Source organism: Nematolebias whitei, chromosome 1, assembly GCF_014905685.2.
Source record: "Nematolebias whitei isolate Nwh7 chromosome 1, NemWhi1, whole genome shotgun sequence".
Classification (NCBI taxonomy): domain Eukaryota; kingdom Metazoa; phylum Chordata; class Actinopteri; order Cyprinodontiformes; family Rivulidae; genus Nematolebias; species Nematolebias whitei.
This window is the reverse complement of record NC_056498.1, coordinates 91,821,448-91,840,241: the sequence shown is the minus strand read 5'-3', so window position 1 is coordinate 91,840,241 and position 18,794 is coordinate 91,821,448. Positions and strand designations below refer to the sequence as shown.

At 40.8% G+C, this 18,794-nt stretch overlaps 1 protein-coding gene across 1 annotated transcript in view; it reads left to right on the top strand.

The window, feature by feature from the left end:
* The window catches only part of ugp2b (UDP-glucose pyrophosphorylase 2b), a gene marked incomplete at its 5' end in the record, with an annotated part of 55,936 nt that overhangs the window by 2,952 nt on the left and 34,190 nt on the right, over positions 1–18,794 (top strand). The window contains 2 exon segments of the mRNA XM_037681218.1: positions 12,007–12,192; positions 18,576–18,709. Coding sequence (XP_037537146.1) covers positions 12,007–12,192; positions 18,576–18,709 — 320 coding nt within the window.

Below are 18,794 nucleotides of genomic sequence, written 5' to 3'. Positions count from 1 at the left end.
TATATATATATATATATATATATATATATATATATATATATATATAATGTGTGTATATATAATGTTTTTTTTTTGTTCATGAATTTGTTTTGTTTATTTTGTCTTGAATGAATAAATGAATAAAATAAAATAAAAAATTAAATGGCTTTAAACATCTGCTAAGTTCATCACATAAACCATTACAGACATGTTTTTTAGTATTTTACATCATTTTAGCTGTTTTTGTTTCGTTTTTTTTATATATATATATAATTTTCTTGTAATTTTCAAATCATGTTTTTTTTTGTTTTTTTTTATGATTGTCTACTGTTGTACTGATAAATATCTCCTGGAGGGTAAACTATATCTTGGCTGCAAGTATCAAGCTGTGAAATCCTTAGTTGTCTACAACGGATAGTGGTTGGTCATTAATTATGATGAAGTTTAGAAACTTCTCTGTAAGCATTTGAGCTCCAGGGATTCAGCAATGTCTTCTTCTTGTTCAATCCGCAGCAGTTGATCTGATTTCGGTCAGCCGCACTCAATCTGTCCCTCCTCGGAGACGGGCAGATTGAGCGGTGCAGATTGGACGCGGCTGGCCGGGGTCGAGCTGCCTGCTACGCGTTCAGAAAGAGTAGCGCCACGCTAAAGCCCCGGAGCTCGAATGTCCATCGTAAAACTAACTTTTCTGCGGTTTAATGTGGTACTATGGCTCTGCAAACATTGCATGTTGCTGTCTTGATTTGTGGTGTTTCTAGTGTAAAATACTTCCACACAGCGGACATGTTTCAATGAAAAGTTGGTTAGCTGTTAGCCACAGTGCTGCTAACTCAGCCCTCACGTTGTAGCTGGCTGCAAATTATGAAATGGATTTCCTGAATGTGAGGCGGGTCTTATTACTCTGGGTTTATGAGACACGCCTCCGTTCAGAAAATCCATTTCATAGTTTGACGCCAACATGCATCATGGATCGGAAAATTACGTAAATTATGCTGGTATCTGAGGCCGATACCGATACAGGATCGGATCGGCCCCATCCCTAGTACGTGTACTCTGTGTCGCATAATAAACTACCCGACAACGGACTGTATTGTATGAGACACCAATGTATTAAATCCATGACCTGGCCTTTTTTTTTCCTCCTCCATTGATGCCATGATTGAAATGGTGAGAAATGAAGGAATTTGTCATGAGCGAATTAAAATCAGGTCCAGCGTGGCTGTGGGAGTGTCTGGAGATTTCCTGTTGGGCTTTTCTGATGTGTGGGTTGCAGAGCTAACACTCCCTGTTTTTGTTTTGTTTTTTTTTAGAACTTTTTATTAACAACATAAGCTATGTTTACATGCACAGAATTCTTTGACCGGATTGAAATGTGTTCTGTTTGAATAATTCAAATGTATTGTTTACATGGGCACAATCTGTTCATGACGAGCGTTTACATGCAGCGGGCTTTGTTCTGAACAGCAGTACTGACATGCGCAGAGTGGTAAACTGTCCTTAAAAAAAACACAGAAGAAGAAGTTCTTCTTCCGGGGTGAACGTAAACAAACCTGAGCACCCAAAATGGACCCGCGACAGGTTTTAATGATGGTGGAGACGTTACTGCACTCCCTGACTGAGCTACAGGTAATACAGATCATTTTGAGCTCTTTTAAAGTTTCTAGTAGAAATGTTGTGTCGCTCACCGACCAGTTTTGCTTCCCTGACTAGGGGTTGAACGAGTATATAATTTTTAAACTCGACATTAACATAATAAAACCCGAGTAGAACTCGAGTATTTGATGACGTCCTAGATCTCAAGATACAAAAATAAATAAATAAATAAAATCGCAAAAAAAAGTAATTATTTACAAAAAAAGACCAACAAAACATTGGGAGCATATATTGTGCTCCTACCATTTATCATACTGCAAATAAGTCACAGGAAATCTAAACTATTAGTTATTATTATTAAACTGCAAACGTGAAGAAACGTGCAGCACGTCAAAAACAAAACTTAACAGTGTGTGTGTGTGTGTGTGTGTGTGTGTGTGTGGGGGGGGGGGGGTGTCGACCACCCTGCACCACCGCCAGCTGTGGTGCGCATTAAGTTTAGTTTTAGAGATTAATATATTTATAGATTTTTTTTTTTATAGGTTTAGAGATGAATATTTTTTGCTTTTTGTTTGTGAAACGAGAGGAAGCTGGTTCTGGTTCGGTGGATTGCACCCGGTGTTGCACCATACTTTGTGACGTGCAACACCGCCCCTTACGGTCATATGGTGGTCACATAATATGACGTCACTACGGACACTCGACCTTACATTTTTAACCTCGATAGATGTTCTAGCAATCGATGTGTAGATGACTCGAGTACTCTGTTAATGCCCTATCCCTGACATGCTAATATTATTAGCGTTAGCCAGGCGGAAATGGCAAAGTCGCACATGCGCAGTCAGGTCAGTTTTTCACGATCAGATAAAAAGGAACAGATCAAGCGTTTGCATGCGCACCGATCGGGTTTTGAATCGGCGTAAACCACCCGTTTCGTTCTGATCACAAATTATATCGGATCGCGCCGAATACGCAAAAAATAACCCCAACGGAGTGTTTACATGACACACTTTTATTCCGACCGGCCATTTGATCCGGTTACTTATGTCCATGTAAACATATCCATATAAACACAGAACACCGCTGCGGATGGAGCTGCCAGCTTTCGTTTTTTTTTTTTTTTTCAACCCGTCAGTCAATCCAGTAGACATGTCAGCAAATGACCAATTGGACCTCAATTTTTCCTGAAGGTAAACGCCCCTTGTCTGCAGAGCTGCTCTGCAGCCTCTCAGTTTGGACGCTCAAGCATTAAGCCTCAAATCTCTGGGGACGGTGCGCACAGTTTCCGCACGGCTAACAGGACGTCCGAGTAAACTGGAGCCTTTAAAGAGGTCAAGGTCGAGAGCTTCAGATATTTTTGCAAGGTATTCCATGTTACAGGAGCAGAGTAAGAAAAGGCCCTTTTGCCAAGTTTGGTCTGCACAGAGGCTATACGGCAAGTAATTATGTCCTAAGAGCGCACGCTGTAGCTGCACTCACGGAGTGGCATATAGGAGGAGATATATCAAGCCAACTGACCAAGAAGTGATTTAAAAATGAAACTGTACCAGTATGGGAGTCTACGTGAAGTTAATGACCAATTGACCAATGAATACAGGGTGCAATGATGTATGATAGTTACAGCCAGTTATGAATCTTAGTGCACCGTGATAGACGGCATCCAACATCTGCAAGATGCTTGTAGGAGTAAGTATGGGCCATTGCTATAGATTGCTGTATTGCTATAAAAGGTTAAAATACTTAGAAACTAGAAACTAAAAGTTTTTCCATGGGTGTATAAAGTGTACTCTTGTATAACTATAACAATACCCTTTTTATTTACCCTTTTTTTTTATTACATCCCAATAGTAAAACCCTAGAAATTGACAGAGGATGTACACAATATTTTGAACAAATTAAAGCATTTTAAATTCAGTTTGAACTTCTGTGTGATTACCTGTCATGTGGCTTTTTTAAAACCCGAAGATTCATTAAACAAACAAGCGAACAAAAAAGTTAACAAAAGGCAAACATTGTCTATTGCGTTGAGAAAATATTAAGGGTAATTTGGATCAATCTTTTTTTTTCAAGGTTTCACACAATACTTTGGCAAAACCTCATTAGAACTTATATTTTTCTCTGTGCATGACTATCAAGAAGCTAGTTTTAGATGTGAAGATTATTTTTGCAAGTTAGACACTAAACAGCAGAGATCAGTTTGAGCTCTTATTGTTTTCTTTCTGTGGTAACTTTGGTAAAATATATCGGAAAAAAAGGGGCAAAGTACACAACCTTGTGGTATCCCCTTTATTAAGTCTGAGAATTTTAAAACTCTTGAGCCTTGTTCTGCCTTATGTATTTAACTTTAAAACTCCAATTTGTCTCTCTCAGTGCCATATAAGATGAGAAGCTGCAAACCAGAGGTCTGCTCTGTGTCTGCCGACACTGTGCTGATACTTTGCAGGAAAGAGGTGTGTGGTGGTTCATGAGATATTTAGCTAATATTATAAACAATTGAACACATACAGATTTTAATAAAACTCTCAAACGAATTATGTATACATTTACAATACATAAAATATAATAGAACAAATAAAATTCAGATTCAGATATTCGTTATTGGTGGAACGAAATTATGTACATGGGGTCCCAGTTACATCCAACAATAAAAAGTAAAAGAAAATGGTAATAAGATCTGAAATATGAACTAAGACTATGAACTAAGAAAACCATCAACTAAACACTAAGCACTAATTCATTCAACCTTTATTTAGACAGGTTAATCCCATTGAGCCTCGAGGACTCATTTACAAGAGAGACCTGATTTCAACAAAGAATGATGTCAATAATGGACAACAGCGACAACAATGGACAATTATAAAAGAGGCGCACAGATTTTTTTTTTTTTACAAATTAAAATAAGATGGCAAAAAAAGTCTAGATTATAAGGCGAATGTAGAAAACTAAAAACAGAAACATGTCTGCATTGGTCCTTGCCGGGAGCCAAACAGATTCTTAAAGCCACTTGGAGAAGTCAAGATCGAGAACTTCAGATCTTTTTGCAAGATATTCCAGGAAACAGGAGTGGAGTAGGAGAAGGCCCTTTTGCCAAGTTGTATGTATGTATGTATGTTTTATTTATTCATTTCATTTCATCCAAAAAACAAATGTAATATAATTTAAAGAAAAGAAAAAAGATATACAATCACAGAAATAAAATGAAAGGCAGCAGAAGAAGAATGAGTTCTTATATCTGCCCCTTGTCCCCAAAATATATTTCAAACAAAATTACTATACAAAAGCAAGATGAATTAATAAAAATAAATAATAAAATAAAAACTTAGCTAAAATATAAGATCAACTGTAAACAATTTTTATGAACTCACATTATTCTAGTTCAGTCCGCACTGAGGGAACACTGCAGGTATGGATGTGCGATATGGCATAAAAATCATATTACGATATGTATTGCGAAAGGTGGCGACAACAATATATATCACGGTATATTTTTGGTATAAAACTTGCAATAGGAATGGGAAAAAAAGCATAGGGTGTCCTTTTGCCATCATTTAGTTTGAAAACTGCTATATCACAAAATAATCTCAATTAAGAAAATTCCACTACTAGGTCCAGAGAATTTTTAAATAATAAACAAATCAAATATTAGGCTTCTTTCTTGTAGTGCAAAACAGTGCAAAATATATCAAATGTAGTTTTAGCCATATGTTTTAAACTAAAGAATATGTTTCCTGATGCATGCTCAATAATCCAGGTAGAAAAATCTAAAGAATATGTTGTTAACTCTTAAAGGTTTCCAGTATTCTCACTTAAGAAATGAACAGCAACAGAGCAGCATTTTATACTGAAAACACTTCACCCTCCAACCCTCTAGTGGGCGTTTCCTTCCGCTTTAAGGAGAGCTGACACAAAATGGCGACCAGTTTCCTCTGTGGCTTTGACCAGAGGGTCTCTCAATAAAATCGCACAACACAGCGTTCTTTTCACATATCAAAGAGCAGGTTTCTCTAAAGCTGACCAACGCTTACTTTAACTTTTGATGGAAATGAACACCAAACTTTCGACAGAACACAGCGTTTTGTGCATGCGTCTGTATATAGCAACACTACGGCAAGCCAGACGTGGTTAGCTTGTAGCTTCGCTACTTGGCTCTCGAAGAAAATACTTTAACACTACTTACGCATTAGGGGTTGAACGACTACATAATTTTGAAACTCGACATTAGCATAATAAAACTCAAGTAGAACTCGAGTACTTGATGATGTCATAGGATCTCAAGATGCAAAATTAAATAAATAAAACCGCAAAAAAAAAAAGGTAATTATTTACCAAAAAACAACGACCAACAAAACATTGAGAGAGTATATTATGCGCCTACCATTTATCATATTGCAAATAAGTTGCAGGAAAACTAAAACTATTAGTTATTATTATTATTATTATTATTAAGCTGCAAAAGTGAAAGAAACGTGCGGCACGTCAAAAACAAAACTTAAAAACAGTGGGGCGGTCGACCACCTCGCACCACCGCCCGCGGTGTTGCACATTAGGTTTAGTTTTTAAGATGAATTTGAAATGATGATGATGAAAGTTTTTTTTTAATAGGTTTAGAGATTAATATTTCTTGCTTTTTGTTTGTGAAACAAGGTCAGAAGGAAGCTGGTTCTGGTTTGGTTGATTGGACCCGGTGTTGCACCATATTCTGTGACCTGCAACACCGCCCCCTACGGTCACAATATATGGTGGTCACAGAACATGGTGTAACACCGGTTCACAATGAGCTCCAAACAGTCAGGAAGTTGATTAATTTTCTGTTTCCTTATGGTAGTTGAACCAGAAGATTCATCTTTAGTAAAATATTTCCATACTATTGATGCATTCCTACCCATGTGCCAAGACTGGGCCTGCTCCGCTCCATCTGTCTGCTTGGAGAAAATCATTTTGTAACCCGTGCCCAGTGCGGATCACGTGACGCATGACGCAATGATGTAACGGCGACGTAATGACGTCACCACGAATACCCGACGCAAAATTTAAAAACTCCATAAATGTCATAGAGCTTATGACACAAGATGTTATGATCCACAGTGTCAAAAGCTTTAGACAGGTCTAAGAAAAGTGCAGCACAATAATCCTTAGCATCCAGTGCTTCAACATTGTCATTAAGAACCTTCAGTGAAGCAGTTGTTGTGTTGTGTTGTTTCCTGAAACCAGATTGATGGGGAGGTAAGATGTTAAATGAGTCCAGGTAATTTTTGATTTAAGAGTTTATCAGTTTTTCTAGAACCTTGGCTAAAATGCAGAGTTTAGAGATTGGCCGATAGTTGTTCAGTGAGGTGGGGTCACCTCCCTTCAGCAAAGGAAAAACAAAGGCTGTTTTCCAAGCGTCTGGAATAGAGTTTTGGCTTATGGAAAGATTATGGAAAGATTAAAGATGTGGGACACAGTGACTGCAATGATATGAGCGGCCAGCCTTAAGAAATAAGGTGAAAGTTCATCTGGTCCTGCAGATTAATAATGGCCTAAAATCAATATGCCAAACAGCAGCACGAACATGAGTCTATGTGAGCAGATGAGCATGAATGAACACAGCAACATGAAACAGATCAGCAGCAACATGGGATTTTTTTTTCACAGTGATTATTCTGGTTCGATATTCCAGCCTCAGGGTAGAAGCTGTTCCTCAGTCTAGTGGTTCTACACTTAATGCTCCTTAACCTCCTTCCTGAGGGGAGTGGGGCAAAAAGTGTGTGTGCTGGGTGAGTGGGGTCCTTCATGATGCAGGTGGCCCTTTTCCTGCATCTGGAGGTGTAGATGTCTATGATGGTGGAGAGACTGACTCCAACATGTTTTGTGCAGCCTTCACCACTCTCTGCAAAGCTTTTCTTTCTGCAGCTGTGCAGCCTCCATGCCACACGTTGATGCTGGAGCACAGGATGCTCTCCACTGCACACCTGTAGAAGGAGGTGAGGACTGAGCTTTCCAGCCCAGCTCGTCTCAGCCGTCTGAGGAAGTAGAGTCTCTGATGAGCTTTCTTGATCAGGCTGGTGGTGTTGTTGCCCCAGCTGAGGTTGTCATTCAGGTGCACACCCAAGTACTTGTAGCTGGAGACCACTTCCACCACGTATCCTCCTCTTATGCCCCTTTTGCACTGCCTCTAATAAGCCCCAACTCTGCTCAGCCCTGCACACCCCTTCTCGGCCTGGCTCGCCTCAGCCTGGATTTGCACCTGCACTTTAGGACCGATTCTGGAGGCGTGTCCAGAATCCAAGTCCTGCTAATGAGAGTTCTGCGATGAGTTACTCAAAGAAGTCTGCTCCTCGGATAAATATTAAATTATTATTTTTAAAAAATTCAATTCAAAAATACTTTATTAATCCCAAAGGGAAATTTTTTGTTGTTGTAACTCGTTATCCTCATTTCATTAAGAGATGTTATAGATACTGATGGCTGTAGACAGGAAGGATCTCTTGTAAAGGTCCATCCCACAGTGGATCCTAAGAAACTGGCTGCAGATGCCGTCCGATCTGTCCACCAGACTCTGCTGGCCTCTTGGTTTCCCCGGGCTGTAGGACCGCCCAAATGCTGGGCAGAACTCCTCCCAGAGCGATGGCCACTACTCCCAGCAGTCTGCCGAGCTCCTCATTGCTGCGGACAGCCAACTGTAGGTGTCGAGGGACGATCCTGTCCTTCCGCTGTCACAAGCCGTGTTTCCTGCTAGCTCCAGGATCTCAGTGGTCAGGCACTCGAGCACAGCTGGCAGGTAGATGAGAATGCGTCCACAGAACATCATTTTCAACTCATTTGAGATTTGGGGCTGTAGTATTTTTATATGTGAAAGTTTCTGTTAACTTATTTTATATATGAATATTTCTGTTCAGTTTAACATTTGTTGTGACTTGGCACTGTATAAATAAACTGAACTGAATTAAATCTGATGAACCAGATTCTACAAAAACATTTGTATTTAAATCTAAAAAAGTTAAGTCTGGTCCTCTGGACATTCAAAACACAAAAACAAAAATGTAGAAACGTTTCATCTTTCATCCGAAAGACTTCTTCAGTCTGAGGTGCTGTATTCATCTCAGATATTTATATAAGACTGAGCTGAATACAGCACCTCAGACTGAAGAAGTCTTTTGGATGAAAAAAGAAACGTTTCTACATTTTTGTTTTTCTTTTTCTTTTTTGAATGTCCAGAGGACCAGACTTAACTTTTTTAGATTTTTCTACCTTGCATCAGGACATCTATATTTAAAATTCTATATTTTTCTTCATCATTTGATGCATTTGCACTCATTGTGGTTTTGTTTCTTGTATACAGATTATTTTTTTCTTGTATACAGATTATTTTTTAGCTTTAAAGTTTAACTTTTGATTTAAAGTTTTAATTCAAAGTAAATGGACTGTACTTATATAGCGCTTTTCTATCTTATTTCAAGATACTCAAAGTGCTTTACACTACAATCTGTGCCTCATTTACCCATTCATACAGCACTCTACTAGATCTCTACAAAGCTAATTGAAGAAATCATTCTAAAGAGACTATTCAGAGCTTTATCACATTCATACACTGATGGGACACACATCAGAGGCTATGAGGGGTTCAGTGTCTTGCCCAGGGACACTACGGCATGTGACTGCTGGTGGATTTGAACCCCCAACTCTCGCATTGGAGGACGACTGCTCTAACCACTCAGCCACAGCCGCCCAAGTGTAATGCTTGTTTTGTGATTTACATCTGTGAGTTATATAATGTTGAACCAAAGGTTGTGTCTCTTCTTTAAACATGTTTGAGAGAAATATTCTTGAGAGATTCAATAATTTTGTCTATTTGATTTTTCAGTTGAATTAACTTTAATTAACAGATTATTTAATAAAGTCAACGTGAAAACATGATTTCATAATAAAGCCGGCACCGTTTATTTATTTTTAATCTTCACCAATAAAAACAACTTATTTTTTTTATACATAAAATATTTTTAAAAAAACGTTTCCACCCTCCATCTCGGTCCTCCCGCCTGCCTGGACTTGGAATCTGGCCTTTGTGAGCAGGTGAGGCCAGGGCTCGGGGTTCGGCCTCGCGGGCTTCAATGGCTCGGCAGCTCGTATGATCCTCTGCGGTGACGCCGCTCGCTCAAATTTTATCGTCGGTCACCAAACACAAAAAATGCCTGTACTTCAGAATTAAACATGGCGTGTCATTATTGTTTTTAACATCTTAAAAATAGATCAAGCCGCTGCTCCGCATCCAGAGAAATTGCAAATGGCGGATCAGTGTAAAGTTTCTGAGATCCAGTGACTCCTCCCCCTGACCAATCAGAGTCCTGCATTCACGTTTTGGTCCGGACTCTGCTCAACTGAGCTCGCTCAGTCCCTCCAGAGAAGCAGGGACGAAAAGAGGTCCTGAATCAGCCTCAAATCAGCTAAAAATACTAGCTAAAGTGCTGGTGCAAAAGGGTTATTTCTGTGGCGGGCAGCCCAGAATTGGGGCTTATTAGGGGCAGTGCAAAAGGGGCATTATATTCCGGGAGGGGTAGGTGTATTTGTCCCTTCTGAAGTCCACAAACATCTCTGTTGTCATCTTCACATTGATTTGAAGGTTATTCTTGCACCAGCTATCCAGGTGTTCCACGTCCTGCCTGTGACTGGACTCATTGTTTGTGATGTATCCCACCACCACTGTATCATCTGCAAACTTTACAATACAGCCTAGATTGGTAGGTACACAGTCATACGTGAGCAGAGTGAACAGGAGAGGGCTTAGCACACATCCCTGAGGGGAGCCAGTGCTGAGGGTTATGGTGGTTGTGGAGAAGCTGTGAATCTTAACAGACTGTGGTCTGTTTAAGAAGTCTAGGTCCCAGTTGCAAATTGAGTGGCTTAGTCCTAGTGTGAGTAGTTTGTCCATCTGGGTTTGGGAGATCATGGTATTGAAGGCAGATGTGAAGTCCACAAAGAGCATATGGACGTAGGAGTCCTTCTGCTAAAAACAACACAATGAGAGATGGCCACCACATCTAATCATCCTTGGCAAATACAAATGGCCGTAATAATCATTTTTACAGCGCTTGTGCTAAATTATGTTGTGGTATTAGCTGAGATTTATCCCAAACATTCCTCCAAGGAATTTTATTTCACAATATTTTTCATGTGAATTTATAGCAACCAATTTGCCAAGTTTTTGTTTGCTTTTGCTTTTCTATATGGCTCATTCACAAGACTCCTCAGTCCGAGACTGAGACGTGTTCTGACTGCTTCGGTTCATTTAGATAATACACTGAGTGGAGTCATAGACGGCCTACATCTGATGCACTTCTGTGAGGTAGTAACAGGGCCAACGTGTGAAGGAAAAAATAACTTGAAGCTGCGACTCAGTAATGTAATGAACTGATGACATTAGATGTGACTACCCGTTTGTGGAATTGAACAGCAACAAACAGATTGATTTCTAGGTAGGGAGTGGTGGCGCAGAGGTTAGAGAAGGTGGGCCTGTGATCGGAAGATCGCCGGTTCAAGCCCCGGTGCCAACAACATAAAAAAATGTGGGTGGGATAGGTGAAGCACCCACACCTGCCCTCACCCTCATTTGCCCCACTCTGGGCCCTTGAGCAAGGCCCTTAACCCCCACCATCTGCTCCTCCGGCTGTCCTAGATAGCAGCTCTCTTCTCCACACAGGGTTGTGGTAGCTCAGTGGTCTGTGGTTGTGTCAGGAAGGACATCCTGTGTAAATAAATAAATAAATAAATAAATAACTGCCAAGTCTTCATGTGACTTGGTTCACTGTGGTGACCCCTAACGCAGGGAGCAGCTGAAAGGAAAAAAAAAACCAGATTGATTACTGGGGGAATATTGATGATGAGACACAGCAACTTTGTAGTTAGTTTAAAAAATAGTTGCCACAAAGAGGATGGATAAAGTGAGTTAATTCATTATGTTTAGTAATTGATATGAGGCAGACATCTGATGCACATTTAATCCATCACACTCCACTTCAGCCCGGCAGAGTTTTGCTCCATGACTCTTTTGGTCCCTCTTGGACTGCTTCATTTCTGGAAGCTCAAATGTTAGTGGGATGTTCATATGTAATTTATGAAAGACTAGAAGAAGCCTAAAGACTGACTGGTCTGTGCAGTCATTTTGCAGAACTGTCTTCTGAATATGCCTATAGACCAATAAGTCACACAAAAGGTCATGTGTCCTGTATCTTCACCTTTCACATGAAAACATCCAACAATGTGTATTTTTTGGAGCTTTTTTTGTTTTAAAAAAAGCATTGTTGTTTGAATGACCCTTTTTTATTTTTATCTTTTTTCATACTTTATCACCACTCAGCTGTTAATTAACTCTTATTCAAAATGGTTTCAAAATGGGGGGGATTCAAAAGCCCTTTACCTGTGTTTACCTTTTATCTGTTTTGCGTTTGCCTTGTTCAGATCCAGCCATATGATAGGATTGCTGCACCAGGCCTGCCTGATAATGTGGCCCACAGCTTGAACAAACTGGTGGTGGTGAAGCTCAACGGAGGTCTTGGCACCAGCATGGGATGCAAGGGCCCAAAGAGCCTGATCAGTGTCCGTAATGAAAACACCTTCCTGGACCTGACTGTGCAGCAGATAGAGGTACAGAAACACTTCACTATAACCCACTGCAAGAATTTCTTTTTCTGGTGACTAGAGTTGCATTTGGGCCCAAAAAATCCGACCCGGCCCCAGCCTGTAGCCATAATTTCCGAACCCCACCTGACCTGATGAATTAACAGTAACTACAGGTCAGAACTCAAAAAAAACCCTGACATGTTTAATTAAGCTTTGACTGCTTATATAGCTATTAATGGTCGGCAAACGCGTGCGGCTGAGTAAAGGGGGCAAAGGATCAGGGCTGAGAGGGTGTTTGTCCTTTCATGGCCGTCAAAGCACATTTAATCCCTGCTTCTGCCTGCATTCTGCATTATTCAGACACGGACCCTGCTCTGACACGTCTGATATTTTGGGATCTCACCCGTTTGGGTCGTCGTCCGCTGAGTGCAGCGGCTGAATGAACGTCCATTTGGGCTGATGGATCGCTGGCAGTAGTTTATCTGAAGCTTAACTGAACATTTTACCTCTTTCATGTAGGGCTGTTGTAAACAATTATTTTAGCAATCGATTAATCTGTTGATTATTCTGGTGATTGAGTAATCGAAAACATAATTTTTGAGTAATACAAATACACGAAAAAGAACATTTAAGTAAACAACCCATTTAATTCTTCTTTTTAAAATGTTTTATTGCTTAAAATGTAATAATATGTTGAACCTTCATTTCAGTGTCAAGTCTGTGGTATAGCAAAACTCTTGCTTTTTTTTCTAAAACACAAAAACAGAAGAGAAAAAAAAATTGGGTTGAAGGTGGAGATGATCTTCTGGATCCTTCATCTTCCACCACGGACAGCGGCTGCATGTCTGTGACGATCATATTTAAAATGCTGCTTGTGAACTCATATGCTGCACAACCAAACATCCTGGAGCCCTTAGTACGAAGCTGTCCAACGTATGACTCTGCCATTTACTGAAAAGAAGAAGAATGAAAGTAATTGTTCATTGTTATGCCTTAATAAATATATTTCCAGTGTACTTCATTGGATATTATAAAATGATTTAATATCCTGATGCATGCTCAATAATCCAGGTAGAAAAATCTAAAAAAGTTAAATCTGGTCCTCTGGACATTCAAATAAAACAAAAAACAAAGCAAATCAACAAAAAAAATGTAGAACCGTTTCGTCTCTCATCCGAGAGACTTCCTCAGTCTGAGGAGCTGTATTCAGCTCAGTCTCTTAAATAGCACCGTCTCAGAGTAGATCAACCAGTTTTGCTGCTGACAACCAAAACCAGCTGATCACATGCTCAAGAAGGACCATCAGCCTAACAATGGATCATTAGCACACTGATGGCTGTTTACTGTTCACAGAGGGCTGAGTGATACTAGCAATCACAACATTGTAAGAGGGGGACAGTTGAACCCGGAGGCCTCCACCCCTGTTTAACGATGGATGATTTCTTTTCACAAAGATGGCCTCCTTTACTCCTCTCTCAAACCATTGTTCCTCTCTGTCCAGGATGTGAACATCTTCACTCTTTCAGGGATGAAGAAGCTTTAGACAGGTCTAAGAAAAGTGCAACACCATAATCCTTAGCATCCAGTGCTTCAACAATGTCATTAAGAACCTTCAGTGAAGCAGTTGTTGTGCTGTGTTGTTTCCTGAAACCAAATTAATGGGGAGGTAAGATGTTAAATGAGTCCAGATAATTTTTGATTTGAGAGTTTATCAGTTTTTCTAGAACCTTGGCTAAAATACTGAGTTTAGAGATTGGCCGATAGTTGTTCAGTGAGGTGGGGTCACCTCCCTTCAGCAAAGGAAGAACAAAGGCAGTTTTCCAAATGTCTGGGATGGAGTTTTGTCTTATGGAGAGATTGAAGATGTGGGTCACAGGGACTGCAATGATATGAGCAGCCAGCCTTAAGAAATAAGGTGGAAGTTCATCTGGACCTGCAGATTTTTTAGGATCAAGATCTTTTAACAGTTAATTTACCTCACTAACTGAGAACAGAGAAAAAGAGAAGCTGTGTTTAACTGAGGATTGACTTGTAGGAGGGATTTGATTTGTAGAAGTTTGATTTTTAAGTGAAGTGGCTGATTTTCCATTAGTAACTGTGTCAAATAATGAACTAGAAGCAACAAAATGTTTGTTGAAACAGTTCAGGATCTCGTGCTTATTTGACACAGGAACAGAGTTAACGAGAAGTTGTGATGGGAGGTCAGATGATTGGGGGGTGCCTGAGAGAGATTTGATGGTTTTCCAGAATCTGTTGGGGTCATTTCGATTTTTGCAGGTCTGAGATAAAAAATAGTTGCGTTTTGCTGCTTTGATGGCAGTTGTGCATTTATTCCTCATCTGTCGAAAACTCAACCAATCAGTGTCTGAGTCAGATTTTCTCGCTGCAGCCCAAAGATGATCTCTCCTGTGTAGGAGGTCAGCTAGCTCTGGAGTAAACCAGGGGCTGTCTCGTCCCTATATTCTGAACTGACGAAAAGGAGCATGTTTGTTCACAAAATAAATGAAATTATTATGGAAATAATTCCAAGCGGAGTTCACTTCATCAGTTAACAGAATACGATGCCAGTCAAAGTGAGACAGATCCCAGAGGAATGACTGTAAACAAAAATGTTTCAGATCCCTTTTTTGAATTAATCTGGGCTTAGAAGGTGGAAGTTTAATATCTCTGAGTCGCTGTCACACAATGATCACTCAAGATATTGGCAAATACACCTGTACCAGGGAATTTGTGAGGCATATTCGTTAGAAACGGGTCTAAGATGGTGGATTTTTTTAGGACGGTTTTTGTTTAATCTTGTCGGAGAGTTGATCAATTGGGTAAGATTGAGAGACAGGCAACATTCCTTGAATTTATCACAGAGGGGGGTCGACTTAGTCCAGTCAATGTTGAAATCTCCTGCCAAAAAGATCTCTTTGAATTTTAAATTACCAAGGAATTCCATCAGGGAGGACAGAGCCTCAGGTGTTGCTGAAGGTGGACGGTAACAACAGACTGCAGATAAAATCTGGCCTCCATTCAAAGTGATGTTTACAGCTAAGGCCTCAATTTGGTTAGGAATTGTTTGAGAAGACACAGGACTAGCAACCAAAGAATCTCTGATGTAAACAGCGACCCCCCCCCCCCCCCTTTATGACGATGACAGTGGTAGATGTTAAATCCATTGATTGCTAGGTCATTACAGATTTGTTGAGCCAAGTTTCAGAGATGAAGATTACGTCTGCCCCAGAAGAACTGACCAGAATTTTCAAGGCATCAAGTTTTCTCAGAAGGCTACGAGCGTTTACATGCAGAAAATGAAGACCAGACACGTTCTTAGTCATTTGGTGTGCTGTAATAAGTGTGTGTGTGTGTGTGGGGGGGGGGGGGGGGGGGGGGGGGGCAGGGTTGGGCTGAATCCCTGAGAGCAGTAACAACATTATTATCAGACATTTTCTTGAGTTTTTTGTGACTGATGTGTAATTACAAGAGTTAACAGTGTGACAATTAGCCACCTTAATCGAACCATGAGAAACATTAATGAAGACGTGATCATTCAGAACCCAAAAACAGTGAAAGTTGCAGTGATGGGCAGATTCAGGTGTATTAACAAGATTCAGTGACTCCAGATAATCTGAGAACTGAAAATAGTGACAATAATATGAATGATGCAGAAAAGTCTCAGACCAGAAAACGTCACAGTTCAAACGGGCAAACAAACCCGACGAGGTGGCCCAACTGCAGTTTGAGTTGGGCTGAGGGGGGCTCCGGCCCCCCTGCGAAGATGGATGGATGCTCCCATAGGAAACAGAAGCTGGGTCCAGAATCAGCAGGCCGAAACAGAAACGGATAATTCGCAGCAAATAGCAGAGTGAGCTGCCAGAAAATCCTCCTGAAGTGAAAGGCATGATCCTAGCTCGTTTCAGGTCAACAGGGGCCAACAGCGTGATCCGGAATAAAATTAATTATTATCCAGGTGAGTTTGGATGGAGGCCTGCAGAAACTCCGATGCAAACTCCGAACTTCTCTCGAGCACCATGCAGCGCTGCTCCTTCACGCTGCTCCTCTGCTTCTCTGCACGACACCTCCGCACCCAACAGCACGAGAGGCACCCCCGGTGAAAAACGAGACTGACCGGAGAGGCTGAGGCTGAAGTCGTCACTGGTCCGGTCCAGTTCTGCTCCAGTCCGGCTCCGGCGCTCCACAGCACGAGAGACGAAGAGGCTGAAGTTGTCCCTGGCCTGGTTCTGCTCCGGTTCGGCGGCGCTTCAAAGCACCGGAGCGTCTCCTCCAGGTGAACACAGCGATTCCACGGAGGTGGACCGTCCTCCATTAAAAGTAACGGGCTGCTCATTGAAGCTGAGACCCGCTCTGTTGAATACAAAGTCCCCCACAGCCAACTTGGTTCGGTTCTGGTCCAGTTCGAGGGTCACAGGTACATTTCCCCCACACCTATGAAGACACCATGAGGCCAGTCCAGCAGAAAACCAGCGAAATACCACCCGGCGATTCTTGTCGGAACCAGGTAGAACCACAAAGGCCCAGATGAGAGTTTGTTGAGGTCCAGAGAGAGAGAGGAAAAAACACCGGACCTTCGTGCAACAACTCCCCAGCTCGAGGGGTCACCTGGCCGGCAGGGTGCGCTCAGAGTGACCGGTGGAGTGGGAGCGGCCGGTCTTGGACCAAAATATATTTTTGGACGGTCCCGTCCAGCTCTCTGAGTCACTGAACACCGAATTCGGTTGGAAGGGGGACGAACTTTAGTCTGGCTAGAAAAAACAGGTCAGTTTGATGATAAAAGACTGCAGAGAAGCCGGAGGGAGCTGTCGTCCATCAGCTCGCCGGAAGTGAAGTGAACTTACGGTTTAGCTCGTAAAGCAGTTGATTTAGAGATCCTACAGCACGGACCAAACCTTCACACTGACTCAGACGCTTTGCCATGGCCGAACCTGCTGCTGATGTCTTCTTCAAAAGTCGATAAAACAGAGCCCCGCTGATGCCCAAGAGCAGAGTCCCTGCTATCATAATTCCAAATACATAAACGTCTTCAGCATCCTCCTGAGACAGAACTGAGAGGCACATCAGCTGCCACACTCCCCACGGGTCCATGACGTACCCCACAGTGTGTGTCTCAGCTGGACACGCCAGTTCTCCAGGACCTTGTCGCTTTGTTGAAAAAATCTTATCAATACAGTTTAACACCCAGGATACCAGATCCATAATCTTAATTTATGTTCGGGAGATGTGTACCAAGCGCTTCAGACACAAAGAGAGCAGAGCAGGAGGATGGAAAAACGGGGGAGGAAAGACAAAAGCAGCCACCTTGATCGAGAGCCAGGGAGGAAAAAAAAAGAAAAAAAGTACACATTTAATCTATTGTATTAAAGTTTGTTAAAAAAAGCATGCAAAACAATTACAAACCCTATTTTCATTTAACAAAAAAGAGCTATACGAATTAGTAGGAAGTGCTATGGTCACCCAACAAATATATTATTTCATGAGTTGAAATTATTAAAATTTTATGATTTGGTAGTATTTTGCAAGTCATGTATAAAGCTCACAAAGAATATTACCCCCAAATATTCAATTAAAATTTTTTTTTCCAAAAGAGAGTCACCTTAAGGGAATGGACAGGTTTGTAAAACCTCCATTTCGAACTAGTGTGAAGGAGCTGCGTTGTAATTCAGGGAATAGGATTGTTGAATTGCCTTGATATCGCCATAAACATTTCTAAAACAATTTATATGTTTAAAAAGATGATCAAGTTAAAATTATTAGGAAAGTATTGTGCCAAGTGAAGGATGCCTAATATTTTTGTTTTCACTTTGGAGACGTTCAAGCCTGTTTGTTTAAAGTTATTTTATATATATTTTAAAAGGGGCAGATATTGTAAGAATTTTGTTCTTCTTTCTGCACCCTTTTCATTCAATGTTTTTTTTCTTTTTGATCAATTTGTTTTATTTTGTTTCTTTTAAATGATTGAATAAATGAATTAAAAAAAAAGTCATGTCCAATCTTATTTTGAAAAACCGAGATAGAGCAAGTCCGCAAAAAACGAACCGCGAAATAGTGAGGGACTACTTTATATGCTTTACTGTTTTTCCTTTGTGTTATTTTGAGTATTCTTTAGTATTTATGGGGTGACTTTTTTTTAAAAGTTATCTTCGTTGTACATGAAAGTATGGTTAACATCTTTCTGAAAATAGAATCGTATCATAAATGTTAAAACACAATCATTTTTGCACTTTTAATTGGTTTGTCTATAATGCTCGTCTTTTGTGCTGTTTTTTATTCATCCACATTGAAACTCCTTCAGTGCTGATTGTGCAGGAGTTTGTTAATTTGATATTTTTAGCTTAAATCCAAGATACTTCAGCTCAGTTGAGTTTTGATTAAAGTCAGTTGTGTTTGTTTGTAATGTCCTGCAGCACCTGAACAAGACGTACAACACCGATGTCCCTCTGGTCCTCATGAACTCCTTCAACACGGATGAGGACACAAAGAAAATCCTGCAGAAGTACACGCACCACCGGGTGAAGATCCACACCTTCAACCAGAGCAGGTGAGACGGAGCCAGCTGCCCAGGACACAACTCAAAACTTGTGTGTGTGTGTGTGTGTGTGTGTGTGTGTGTGTGTGTGTGTGTG